This window comes from Pygoscelis adeliae, unplaced genomic scaffold, assembly GCF_000699105.1.
Source record: "Pygoscelis adeliae isolate BGI_AS28 unplaced genomic scaffold, ASM69910v1 Scaffold16, whole genome shotgun sequence".
Lineage (NCBI taxonomy): Eukaryota > Metazoa > Chordata > Aves > Sphenisciformes > Spheniscidae > Pygoscelis > Pygoscelis adeliae.
The window spans coordinates 125,353-139,251 of record NW_008825162.1 but is presented as its reverse complement, the minus strand read 5'-3'; the positions used below and the strand labels follow the sequence as shown (position 1 = coordinate 139,251).

General features: G+C 39.9%; 1 protein-coding gene across 1 annotated transcript in view; it reads left to right on the top strand.

Annotated features, from left to right (window-relative positions):
* The window catches only part of CAMK4 (calcium/calmodulin-dependent protein kinase IV), a 103,663-nt gene that overhangs the window by 1,676 nt on the left and 88,088 nt on the right, over window positions 1-13,899 (top strand). The window contains exon 2 of the mRNA XM_009328731.1: window positions 1,920-1,998. Within this exon, the coding sequence (XP_009327006.1) occupies window positions 1,920-1,998 (79 nt within the window). The remainder of the gene's footprint in view (window positions 1-1,919; window positions 1,999-13,899) is intronic.

Sequence of the window (13,899 nt, the reverse complement as noted above, 5' to 3'; positions counted from 1 at the left end):
TGTACGTAGACTAATCAGTTTAATGTTTATATTGCACTCTGAATATGTGAAGCAGGGTACAAGAATGATTTGCAGTTTATGCAGTGATTTCCCCATTACAGTGCTGTAGTGAAATACTGGAGGTATAAACCTTACCACAGCAGGTCCTTAGAATTTTATCTTTTAACATTTTTGGTTGTACTTAAAAGATGTGAGGGTTTTTTTGATGTGGTGTATTTTTTTCTTCTTGCTAAATAGAGCCTTTTGAGACTTGGCCAAGGAGAGGAGATCTAATTAAATTCATGTAATGATTCTGGGAGTCACTGAGGCTTGCAGCACTCCCACACATTTATCACCACACTGTTATGAAAGACAAATCATTTTAGCGTTTGAGATGAAGTGAAGATCACTTTATGTGTGTTTGATGCACACAAGCCCTCAGATGATTGAGCTGCGTAACCCTTGCCGTAGGTGACCTTTCCTGATGAAGAGGTCTTTCTGCAATAAATCTTCTCAATCAAATGGCAGTTCTTGTGCTCACTCAGGTACTCATAAAAATATGGACAAGCCTACTCAGAGCACTATCTGGCACCTGTGCCCATGCTGATGAGGGAGAAGTGCAGAGCATGCATGGCGGTTTTGTACAGCAGTGCACCCAGAATAATAAACCCTGTTTTTACAGCTTTATTCATGAAGTCAAAAATGGCTATGCCATTCCACTGTTTAAAAGAAAGCTGCTTGTGTCATTCTGCAGTTCGTGGTCATCTCCTATAGACATACTGAGATGGGTTTCTTCTGGTTCAGAGATCTGCAGTTCAATTTGGTGTGTGGTATACATAAAATCCTTTCACTGCGGAGTGGCTGTGTGCAGTTCTGCAATGTATGTTATTCGGGAAGTCATGTATGGTAACGGCAGTCCCCTCTAGCTTAAAAATCTGCAGCTATTCGGAAGTGCTGAGTCTTAGAGGGTGACAAATCTCCTGAGGACAGGAGGCTTCCAAAAATGCCTTAAATCCAGTGCTGACACGTAGCACTTCAGTGCATCCATTTTGATGGCAGCTGACACTAGATTGTTCAGCGGCATCTAAAAGTAAATGTGGTAGAATATAAAGGTATTTGAATTGTTTGTAACCATTAGGATTTTGCCAAAGGTTTTTCGTCTCTTTAGCTGATTCATAGAGTACCGTCCCTTCCATGACGGCAACAAGTAGAGCACAGCAAGTAACCTCAGCAGCTGAGCCTGCATCTAGAGACTGTCTAGCCCAACCTCCCAGAGAAGTGCCTTCCAACCAGCAGAGCCATAATTTTATATTAGCACATGCAAGTGCATATGCCTTGAAGGCAACCAAAAGATGTAAGCCCAGTTCAATTTTGCTATGAACAAGCCCCACCAGTTTCCGCTGAATTAGCCAAAAGTGCTGCTCACTCCATCTGGTGCCGAATTTGGCTCTTTGGGCAATTGGGCAGGGAGCAGCACAATAATTGTCTCTTCTTTTCTGTCTCACTCCCCATTACTGCCATCAACAGTTAGTAAAAAAACCCCAATGCAACTAATTGTTGCAAATGGGTTGCCTTAACAAAGACAAAATACGTTGTCACGGATTTGGGGCCAGATTATGTTCCTTGCTACCCTGAGGAAACCTCCAGGATGTGTCAGGAGCCAGAAAAGGTGTGACCAAGAGGCGTCTTGAGTTCTTGCAAGTTCTGTTGGCTGAATAACCACTGAAGTTCACTGGTTCAACAGTGAACAGTTTCAGAGAGCAGTTCAGAGAGCAGTTTTTACACTGTTTTTTTGATTGCATCTGTGGGGAAAAATGACGTATTTTTGCCCAAACTGGGAGGAGTAGAAAATGTAGTTTCAGCTAGGCAACTCTGTTTATTGACATATTCGAAGAGGCGTATGTACAACTATTCTTCCTTTTTTTTTTTTTTTAATGTAGTGGGGCTACATCCATTGTCTACAGATGCAGGCAGAAAGGGACCCAGAAACCTTACGCCGTCAAAATGTTGAAGAAGACAGTAAGTCGTTTTGTTTTGTTTTGCTTTGCTTTGGGATATGTTTGGGATTTTCTCAGTGCAGTTTCTTTGTGTGGGGGAAATGGGCTAGATTAAGGACCCCACTAAGCTTGTATTTTCTGTGACTGAGCTTTTTCTGCTCCTCGTCATTAAAACAGCTTTTAGGGGTAACAGTACTCTGTTGGGAATGCCTTATCCCCACAAATCTTGCTTGTACCTTCATCTGGTATTGTCTGTATAGACTTAGTTTTGGGCAAAACTTTTTAGACAACAGTATCTTTTTCTTTCACTATGGAAAAGAAACAGGTTCTGAATCATTTAAATGTTCTATGATTTCATTTTGCTTTAATATATTGTTTTGCTCAAAAAATATCATTACATGATTTATCTTTTTCAGAAGCTGATTAAAACACCAATTCAAGCTCAAGTAAAATTAAATATTTCGTGGAGGTTTTTTTCCCCTACAAAATTGCAAGAGAACCAGTTGAGACATCAGTTATTTTTAGAGCTCCATATATGTCACACTTCTACCACAGCTATTTTTGTGTGTGTTATAAAATAGACGGTGGAAAGCATGAAGAGAGAATAGAGAGGAAAGGCTAGTAATGGATTGAGAGACTTCGAGCAGAAAGAGAGTGTGGGGGATAGGGTAGAGCAGTTCATGTTCCTAAGAGGGGGAGAGAAATTTGAGAGGAAGCAAGCAAGCTGTGAGGCATGGACATGATTTTTATTCATGAGTGGGTTTGATTCAGTTTATTCCAGTTTTGAATCACATTATTCCACGAAGTTCAGGAATGTTCACATGTAGCAACATAATGATGGGTGGGTGGGTAGGCGTAAACATGTCTAAGTGGTGAATTAACTGGTGGTCTCTGTGCAAGACATAAGTGGGTTCCACATGAGTAAAATGTTGACATTAATTTGTCATCTTTGAAAGTAAGCCAAAGTTTAAACTGGCACAGAAATTCAGTTGTGTGTGCTGCTTTTGAATTTGCATCTGGTGCATGGAGGAAGCAGAGCATGTGAGGAGCTTGCATTTCTGCAGCCTACGCTCGGTCTTTCCTATGGAAATGCAGAGAACTTGATTTTTAAGTTTTTATCAGTTCTTTATGCCAGCGATTCCCATAATGTTTTAGGAGTATACTTTTTTATAATTCTCATTCTCAAGTGCACTAGGAAGAATAATATTACTTAAAAATATTTCTTTGCCTTTTTTTTTGGCCTTTGTGGAGATTAATTCATATTCTCAATGGTCACATTAATACCAGATCCATCTATTTGTGTCTGAAACTATTTAATTTAGACTTTTGGTGGACTTATTGTGCACAGATTTTTTTCAAAAGTGTAGGAAGAATGGCAAGCAAGAAGAATATAAGAATATGGTTATGTAAATTGTTTGCACAGCAGCGATAGTTTGGCTTAACGCAGCCTTGATTATATTAGCAGTGTGGTTAAGCAGTTCACACAACCGAGTTGTTCCCAGTGTAATTGATACACTTCGGGACGTTTTGTTATGAGAACAAGTGATTCTGTTACATAACGGAGCTTATTTGTATAATTGAGAACATGGGAGGCGATACTGTAAGGAGGTGCCACTGCTTGTGTCTGTGTGCCATGAGCTACTGTAACTCCGTTCCAATTTGGAGTCATAATTATTATCACAGAGACAGAACTAACTGTGTGTTACAGTGCTCCCACAGCGGGAGGCCTGATTTTTGCTCAGAGTATCTCAGTGTAAAAATAACCAAACGTGGGCCAAATCATATACCAAAATGTTGATTGGCTTAAGTTTCCTGCTGGCTTTTTTTAAAGTTAGAAAAAACAGATGGCAGTTCAATAGTGGAGGAAAAGTGATGGGAGAAGAAGAGGAAGAGCCTGTGACTGCTATTGATGCAGAGTCCCGTTTCTTCAGTTCCCTTTCTTAAATGCACATAAGGGAGCTCTGAAGAGCACAGGAAATTAGAAGACGACAAAGGAAGGTGGCAAAAGAGCAAATACTCTGATTTTTCCATTCAAACCGACTGACTTTAAACACTGCACCGTACAAGACTAACTCGCTAAGGAAGAGTGTCTGTAAAAATAGGGTGGGGGCCAGGGAGAGGGTGGTCAGCTTGTTCTGGAAGTGGTAGCAAGTGATGTGTGATTAGGAGTCTGGTGGCTGACTGACAGCTCCAGATTTGTAAATGCTGATCACTAGAGTATCGTGATTTGAAGTAAAGCATTAGAAATTATTACTTTTGTCCCATGGAAACAGCTCAGATAAGAAACAAATGATCCTTTTGGATTGATGTAGTGTGCTAGGAACAGACTGCAAGAAACATAAAATGCCTATCAGTGTTCTTTTCATTTAAATAATAAGATTAATTTTTCATTTTGCCTGACTAATGCATTCTCATTTAAGAGCAAGTAAAATTCTGGGCAAGACATATCAGCCAATTCCAAGAATACACACTTGTGAAGAGATGTGAGGTCTTAGGAGATTCTGTAATTAGTATTTCTTCACCATCTAGCTTAATAAAATAGTATTCTTAGATTATTTGCTCAGTTCTATTTGTTTTTTTGCTAGTTAAGCCAACAAAGAGAAACAGGAGAAAACATGTTTATGCAAACCTTTTATTGTCAATAAAATAATATTTTGGGAATAGTTTTTTTCAATTTAGAGGTTTAATCATTCTTAACCATTAATTAAAATTTTATATACAGTTCCAAAAGGAGGAGAAAAATGCTTTTTTGCTGGTTCAAAACTACTGAAACAGAATGCTTCTGTTCGCTGTTTTGTTTTGGTTTTGTCAAATTCAGCCCAAGTTTAGTAGTAGTTTTGGATCCTTTAAGTTACACTTTTGGTGAATAAAATTCAGTTCAAAGAACACTTCTGGTTCTTACTCCTGAAGTGTCTGACTGTCAAAGTTAGGAAACTGACAGGCAAATTAGGACCTTAACTTCCAGAGCAGCTAAAAGACAACTGTTAAAAGGGCTAAAGAGGTCCAAAGAAAAATTGATGTATGTATTAGTGCAAAAAAAGCTCTCAGATAATGTATAAGAAATTAAATTTGGAATTGTTGTTAACAGATACAAAAAGAAATATGTTTATAAAACAACATCTATGGGCAGGTGAATAAGCATGCTAAATTATTGCCTTTGATTTGCTCATCCAATTCCTTAAATTCCACACAGGTAATAAATATAAAGGTTCGAATCATGTAATTTCTTTGTGGGGAAATCCATTTCATGAAGCAAGAAAGAAGCAAAAGCAGAGCATACAACACTTCAGAAAAACTCATCAAATGAGCAAAGTACAGGGATGAACTTTTACACTTGCAATTGCAAATATGAGGTTGGTTTGCTTTTCACTATGCAGTTTACCTCTGCTTGATGACTCAGTGCTTAAGGAAAATGAAGTCTCTTTAGGATACACTTTACAAATATTATTGTTACTACTCTAAGCCGAGACTTAAAAATTATGTGAGATTTACAACCAGTCATTCTGGAGCAGTTGTTGTTGCAAACAACATAGAGCACATGGATCATGCTGGAAGAGCACAGGATTCTTGAAGGAAGCAAACATATTTATGTGCTGTTTATGAAATGAAACCTCTCATCTGCAGCCCTTTGCCTCCTTTTGGTGTGTTTTGAGAAAGCTAGGCAGCATATGAACCAGGGCCAGCCTGGAGATTGTCTCATAGTCTGGGCAGGTGAATGCCTTCCAAGAAATTAGATCCACTTCTGCCTTAAATTTCCTACCTGAGTTGCTTTAAAAATAGTGAAAAGAACAGATGGCCTTTGTTCTGTGGTTTCAAAATTAAGACACCGAGTGCCTGCCTACGTTATAGGTCTACCAAGTGCTAACAACTGTAACTGAAGTAATTTGGGAGCTGCCATTGCCATAAAGCAACTCATTCTGCAGAAAGGAGAATGGGATGCTGAGCTGGGTTGTCTGGAGCCTGGGTCTTGGTGTATTCCCAATTCAGCCTGTGCTATTGGCCGAGGTATTTCTTTTGGTTTCAACTTTCTCATCCTTAAAGTTGAGATAATACTTACTTGATTTGCTTCTCAGCAATGCTTTAAAGGATAGCCTGGTTAATATTCCTAGGTTTTAATTGATAGGTACTGTCCCCTAAGAATGATTAAGTATTATGAAATATTAGTCCCTCTGTGTCTCAGTCAAAGAGGCATACAAGAACAGAGACTGTTTTGGAGAATTCTTATTTTGATTTCATTTTTTTTCATGTGTGGACATCCTCCCTCACAGGGTTTGTGACGTTATAACTAATACTTCCTCAGTACTTTGATTAAAATCAGTATTTGTGAAGCAGCATTCTTCTTGCAGACTGGTTGATGTTCAAAATCAGACAAATGTTCAGGCACATGAACTTCTTCTCGGATCTGAAACAGAGCAACAGTTTTCAAGGAGCACATACGCTGGAAGTAGTTGTGCTGGGATTAATCTAATTGTAGTAATCAGTTAGACAATTTGAGAACAACAAATAGTTTATGTCTGTGGAGCAGAGAGGAGTGTGAGCAAATGTAAAGGTAACTGGCTTCCCTCCTGGATAAGTGGGGGTGGATATCTAGAGTTAGGGTCTGAAAGAGATTATAATGGTCTATGAAGGCATATATAAAAAGTCTCAATTGCATTCATGTTTGCATATATATACATACATATAGGTATATAGATACACATATACATTACATACGCATATATACAAACATATATACACACACACTGTATGTAACATATACACATATATATTATAAACTATATATATTCCCAACTATACAGGGAGCATAGTTGGCTGGGTTTTTCATTTTGTGTTGCAGTGAATTGGTGGTATTAAGTGGTAATCAAGAGGCTCATGCAAACGTTTGGTCTGTTTTCTTGGAGGAGTACTGCTTTTGGTTGAGCCTTCCCAACTGATTGAGAAGGCAAGTGCCACAGGAGGGCGTGGGGACTGTGTATCACACTTGGAGATAGTCAGAATTAGTAAATCGGTCTTTTATTGACTTCTGGAGAAAAAGATGTATGTTTGTAGCTATAAAATGAAAATTTCCATTTGCTGCCATGTAGCCTTATGGGATTTACAATTTGAGTGCCTCCTGCCTCCATATGGCTGTTTCTCTGTAGACTTTATAATGAGACTATATATATCTCTCTTCCTCTAGTGCTGCAGTAATTGTCAGTACTCTTGTTGGACTGACATCTGAGAGTGATGAAGTTTAGCAGACGTACGAGGTCCACAGAGAAAGCGAGAGCCTGACATAATACTCCAATTTGTCTGAAGTGCTATGACAGTATTCTTTTTTCTCCAGATTACAAAAGTTTGGAATACATTTACATATATATGTATATTTAAGGTCAATTTTTTCCTCACAAAGCTGTTATTAATTAACACATTGTATTAATGTGTAATGTTCTAATTTTTTTCAAATTTTTCAAAACGGAAAAAGAATAGTGTGATATGTAAGTCTACATGAAAACAGTCAACTGCACATCAGTACTCACCATTAAAAAGGCATATTTTTGTCAACTAGCTCACACGTTCTCTTCTGTTATTCAATCACACACACACATACACACACCGCACATGCCATTGCTTGGTAATTATTGGGAAATGGTAATTTCTTAATTACCACTCCATCTGCAGTACTAGCTATTATATATGTAGATTATTTTATTTTTCCTGGTTTGCTCATTTTTAGTCATCCACGTCACCATCTCATTCATGTGCAGTTCACACTTTTATGTTTCTTCTGAAAGATGAAAAAAATTTCAGTCAAAATTATTTTGAATAGAGAAATAAGGCAGTAAGGCTTTGAGTTTTCCACTGCTTATATCCAGTTTTCCCTCATATATAAGGGGAATCTGGCTTCCACAGTCTAACTCACTACTTTCCAGAAGAAAGGGCTTTTAAGTAAATGTTATATCCATCAAATGCATAGTGTCTAAAGAAGAACAAGAAAGTTCGTTTTACATAAATGCCCTACAAAAGAAGAGAGAACTGAAAGATTTTTTTCTGCAGTAAGATACCAATAGGTTTTTGCTTTAGAAGCTATGAAATCAGACACCAATTAGTGAAAGTGGAAATTTTACTGAAAAATAGCTTTGTAATATGCTGTTTTAGTCCTTGGAAAGCAAAAAAGTGGTTTTTGTCTGTATTGGCAGGGCATCCTTCAGAAAAGGAAAAAATCCCATTCTGCAATTGAAAAAAGCCTGTCCTACATACATAAAGTTATTGAACATGTCATCTACATTACACTGTATTGTATTATATCACATTGTAGTGCAGGTGATGTGTAAAAATCACTTAACATAGAACAATATTTTTTACCTGTTGCCATTTAGACTGAATTGCTGTGCTCTTCCTGAGTAAGTCATAACTTAGGTTAAGATTTTAAGAACAGAGAGTATGTATTCTATCTCTTTTTTCCTTACTCCATTTAATTTATAGGTAATTAGCTAACACTAATTTCTGGTGTTCACAGCTTATTTTTCAGAAATACAAAGATCAGCTAATAAAAAGAGGAAAACTAAAGGTCAACTCATTGTTATGCAGTTCAAGGAAGCTCAACCTACTGTATGCATTGCATTGTTGAACTAGTTCTGAGAAACTAAATAATATCCCTTAGCTGGTTAATTCAGTAAAAAAAAAAAAAAAAAAGAAACAAATTACGTTTAGCTTTGAATAACTTAACAGGAACTTTTGTGAAATGATCTGAACTGCACATTTTCTTCCACCAACCCATCCATGTACATTTTGCTCCCTTCCTGCCTGCAGTGATTTGTATTCTCCATGGCTTTGAGCAAGCCTGGAAGAGTTTTGTGTGTCTAGGGTGCACATAAATGTAGAGAGGCAAGACAGGGAATAGGAATGAAATGTGTTGCTGTGTGAAGATATATTTAATGCCTAAAGCAAAGATGCAACCCTGCAAAAGGGCTGAGTGGAGGTGCAGAGGTAAATATTAGCCTATCCTGAGATTATAGTCCTCCTCTTTAGAAGCCCTTCATTATTTACAGCCTGTTAAAGAAATCTGGAGACCTGCCTTTGATGGAGCTGTACTGCAGGGAAGGCAGGGCTTCTGCATAGATGGATGGTCTCTGAGGCTTGTGCTGGGGGTCTCTGAAAGTCTTCTCCCACTGCATTTTAAGAAGTTATTGTTTTCAGGAAGCATATGCTGTGATCCTATAATCACAGCTGTGACGGTTATTCATTTTGGGGGAAAGAGATTGAGCTTGTTCTATGCTGTTGAGCAAAGAATTAAAGGAAAACTGGCTGCATGCACACAAAATGAAGAGAAGAGGGCAAAACCAGTGTTTTCTCCAAAGCTGGCAGTTCAGCTGTTGGAATAAAACAGTAACAGCGTATGACTTAAAATGTAGCATTGTGGGTTTATTCCTCTGAAAGTGGAGTTCTCTGTAGCCCCTCAAGGGGCAAATCTAACTCTATAAGAGAGAGGATTTATTTCATCAAGAACTCCATAATAAGCATGTGCTCACTTGACAAACTGGTTACACTGGCGTATTTCAAGGTAAAATATATCCTCTTTGGCTGAGGTGGTCTCCTTTTGTCTTCTGTCCTTTAAGAGAAAGACCAACCACATGTAGGGAGGAATGGAAGAGCAAAGGTGGAAATTAACACAGCAACTGTGTAAGCAGCACAACCTGTAACCTATCTGGTTACAGAAGCTCTTTGAGAAATCATGAAGCCAGCATCACTGTCAGATCTCCATGAGATATGTCACCTGGTCAGAGCATCTCTTAAGACTGGAACTAAGATTCAGTACAACTCTCTAAACTGAATATTGTGATGGTTGATGGCTGCAGGACTCATGTGTATGGAATTTTTGCCAAACTAAATTTGCTTTCTGCCCTGATCACTTAAGAAGGGCTTCCTTAAGGGAAAAAAAAACAAACAACAAACCAACCCCAAAACCTGAGTAAATAAAAAGTAACTAATAACCTGTTTTCCTACAAATGTAAAAAAAAACCCTGCCCTACTTTCTTTGTTATTGCTCCCCCTTTGTTTTAAGCAGCCTTCAAATACTACTGTTTGTTTCCAACAAGCTATTCCATTATACTTTGCATGTATTGAATAAGCAGATGTTTGAAACTCCAACTGGTCATGTTTTCATCAGATACAGTAGAAACCAGCTGGAAGCATTTCCATAAATAATAAGAAATAGCATAAATAAGATGGTTTGTTCTGTATTTCAGTCCTATGGTATTCAAATCACTTTCATTTATAGTTTTTTTGAGATAATTCTGATTTCAAAGTTATTTTAGAATTGCAAAGATTACATGATATGCTAACTTCTGAAGACCTCTAAGCAGTACTCTCAGGAATATCAGCCTGCAGAAATTTAGATTTTGTCTGCAAGATACATAACACATATAGGTTTTAGCTCTTTATACACTGATAAAACAATAGTGCTACAAGAAGAAACAGCATGATAATAATTGTAGGTTTCTGGATTGAGTGGCAAACATAGTAGGTATAGGATTTGAATGTAAAAATATGAGAAAATACAAAGTCAGAAGAACTCTGTGACATGGCTTTCAAGAATTTGTGGGAAAAGTCCGAATTCCTGCAGATGAGAGCCCTAATTTCTACAAATGAGAAGCCAAAAATCTGTTAATCAGAACTCCAGGAAATTATTCATGTCACCATTATAACTAATGTCAGTTATTCTTTTGGGGCCATTACAGTGTTAAAACTGCAACACCACAGTGAGAAAACATGTTAGCATTTCCATGTTTTATGGGTGAGAGGCACATGAGGTACTGAGGCTAGGAGCTAGATATGTAAAGTATTTGTATCCAGGCAATTAGTACCACAGTTCAATACACATCAATAACTACCTCCTGCATGCTTTACTTCACAGGTAAAATCTGCCTTCTCTTCTCCAGGCTAAATAGACCCAGGTCCCTCAGCCTTTCCTCATAGGAGGGACACTCCAGTCCCTTCATCATCTTCATGGTCCTCCACTGGACTCTCTACACTATGTCCAAGTCTCTCTTGTACTGGGGAGCCCAGAACTGCATGCAGTAGACCAGGTGTGGCCTCACCAGTGCTGAGTAGAGGGGAAGGATCACCTCCCCTTACCTGTTGACAGCATTTCTCCTAATGCAGCCCAGGATACCAGTTGCTGCCTTTGCCACAAGAGCACGGTGCTGGCTCATGTTCAACTTGGTGTCCACCAGGATGTCCAGGTTCTTCTCTTCCAAGCTGCTTTCCAGCTGGGCAGCCCCCAGCCTGTACTGGTGCCTGGGGGTGTTCCTCCCCAGGTGTTGGACTTAGCACTTCCCCTTGTTGAACTGCATGAGCTTCCTGTCAGCCCGTTTCTCCAGCCTGTCCAGGTCCTTCTGGATGGCAACATGACCCTCTGGTGTACCAGCCCCTCCTCCAAGTTTGGCATCATCTGCAAACTTGCTGCAGGTACACTCTGCCCCATCATCCAAATCATTAATGAAGATGTTAAACAGGATTGGACCCAGTATTGACCCCTGGGGTACATCACTAGTTACTGACCTCCGACTAGAATTCATGCCACTGATCACCACCCTCTGGGCCTGGCCATTCAGCCAGTTTTCAGCCCACCTTACTGTCTGCTTATCCCGCCCATACTTCAACAGCTTGTCTGTGGGGATCTTATGGGAGACAGTGTCAAAGGCCTTACTGAAGTCCAGCTAGACAATGTCCACTTCTCTCCCCTCATCAACCAGGCCAGTCATTTCATTGTAGAAGTATCTCAAGTTGGTCAAGTATGATTTGCCCTTGCTGAATACTCCTGATGACTGACTTGTGAAGGCTATTACTGATTATTGTATTCCAAATCAATTCTTCCTTTCTAGTGCTAATAAATATCATGAGTCCTTGGAACCAGGGATGGATGCAAACCAACATAATCTATCCCATTCTTCTCATCTTCACAGAATGATGATTCCCAGGGATCGAGGTAAGGCTGACTGGCCTGTAGTTCCCTGGGTCCCCTTTCTTGTCCTTCTTGAAAATAGGAGTGACATTTGCTTTCCTCCAGTCTTCAGGCACTTCTTCTAGTCACCATGATCGATCAAAGATTATTAAGAGTGGCCTCGCAATGACATCTGCCAGCTCCCTCAGCACTCGTGGGTGCATCCCATCAGGGCCCATGGACTTACGTAAGTTCAATTTGCTTAAGTCTTCCCTGATGGGATCCTCTTCCACCAAGCATACATCTTCCTTGCTCCAGCCTTTCCCCCTGGTCTCTGGGATTCCTGAAGGCTGGTCTTGCTAGTAAAGACTGAGGTGAAGAAGGCATTCAGTACCTCAGCCTTTTCCACATCCTGTGTCACCAGGTCCCGTGCCTCATTCAGCAGCTGTCTTTAGCCTTCCTTTTGTCACCTGTCTACTTATAGAAGCCCTTCTTGTTGCCTTTGACATCCTTTGCCAGATTCAATTCCATTTGGGCTTTAGCCTTCCTAATTTCATCCCTGGATGCTCAGACAATGTTTCTGTATTCCTTCCAGGTTACCCATCCTTACTTCCACACTCTGTATGTTTCCTTTTTGTGTTTGAATTTGGCCAGGAGCTCCTTGTTTATCCACACAGGCCTTCTGGCATTTTTGCCTGACTTCCTACTCACTGGGATGGTCTGCTCTTGAGATTGGAGGACGTGATCCTTGAATATTAACCAGCTTTCTTGGACCCCCTCTTCTTTCTAGGACCTTATCCCATGGGACTTTTCTAAGGACATCTTTGAAGAGGCCAAAGTCTGCGCTCCTGAAATCCAGGGTTGTGATCTTGCTTTTCACCCTTCTCCCTGCCCTCAGGATCCTGAACTCCACCATCTCATGGTCACTGCAGCCAAGGCTGCCTGTGATCTTCACAACCTCAATGAACCCCTCCTTGTTGGTGAGTATGAGGTCCAGCAGAGCATCTCTCCTCACTGGCTCCTCTGTCACTTGGAGGAGGAAGTTGTTACCAATGCACTGCTGGTACCTCCTGGATTGCTTGTGTCCTGCTGTGTTGTCCTTCCAGCAGATATCAGTGGTTGAAGTTCCCCATGAGGACCAGGGCCTGCAAATGTGACGCTGCTCCTATCTGTCTGTAGAGGGCTTCATCCACTTGTTCTTCCTGGTCAGGTGGCCTATAGCAAACACACTTTATAATGTCATCTTTTAACCTGTGTGTTATGTCACCTAAGAACTTGTGTGTTATAAGCCAAATCTTCTTCCTCCCATGTAGTGGATATGTGAAATGTATTCAAAGAGAGACAGCTTTATTACCCCTGAGCTTCGTACAGAGCTTGTTCATCCCAAAGTTTATGAGGGTATGATCAGAGTATTGCAGTTGTAATGAGGACCTCAAAAAACTTAGGTTGAAGGTCCCAGATAGTTTCTCATCACTGAGTAGCTAGACCTCACCAAAAGCTGAAGGAGCCATAGATTTTTACCTGCAGTAACATATGAACCTATGGGGTCTTCAGGGGTTGCATTTTTTTTTAGCACCAAAATTGCGCTCCAAATCACACTTAGGCATCAGAGTTGGGTTTTAGGTCTGATTCTGTGTGATTTGCCAAATCTGCATGTGAATTCAGTGGCCATAAAGGGATATGTAGGCAACTCTCCTGAAATTCAAATATTCACCTGTTCTGGTTCAAGTTCACATAGCTTACAATTGCCTCCTTTCAGCATCTCCTCCATTTACTTCTAAATTGTATGAAGTGTCAGGGAACGCAGGATCAAATATGGAAGGCACCCGGTGGCTCTTGTGTGCAGAATTCACAGGTTGGGGTGATCTGTTGGAGAGGGAAGTCACTGTATGTTCCTGCTGCTCTCAGCCTGCTCCGTCACTTGTCCTTTTTTTCCAACACAGCTCATAGATCCTGGCAGGGGAGGCAAGTTAATGTGCTGTCATTAATGTAGTTTAG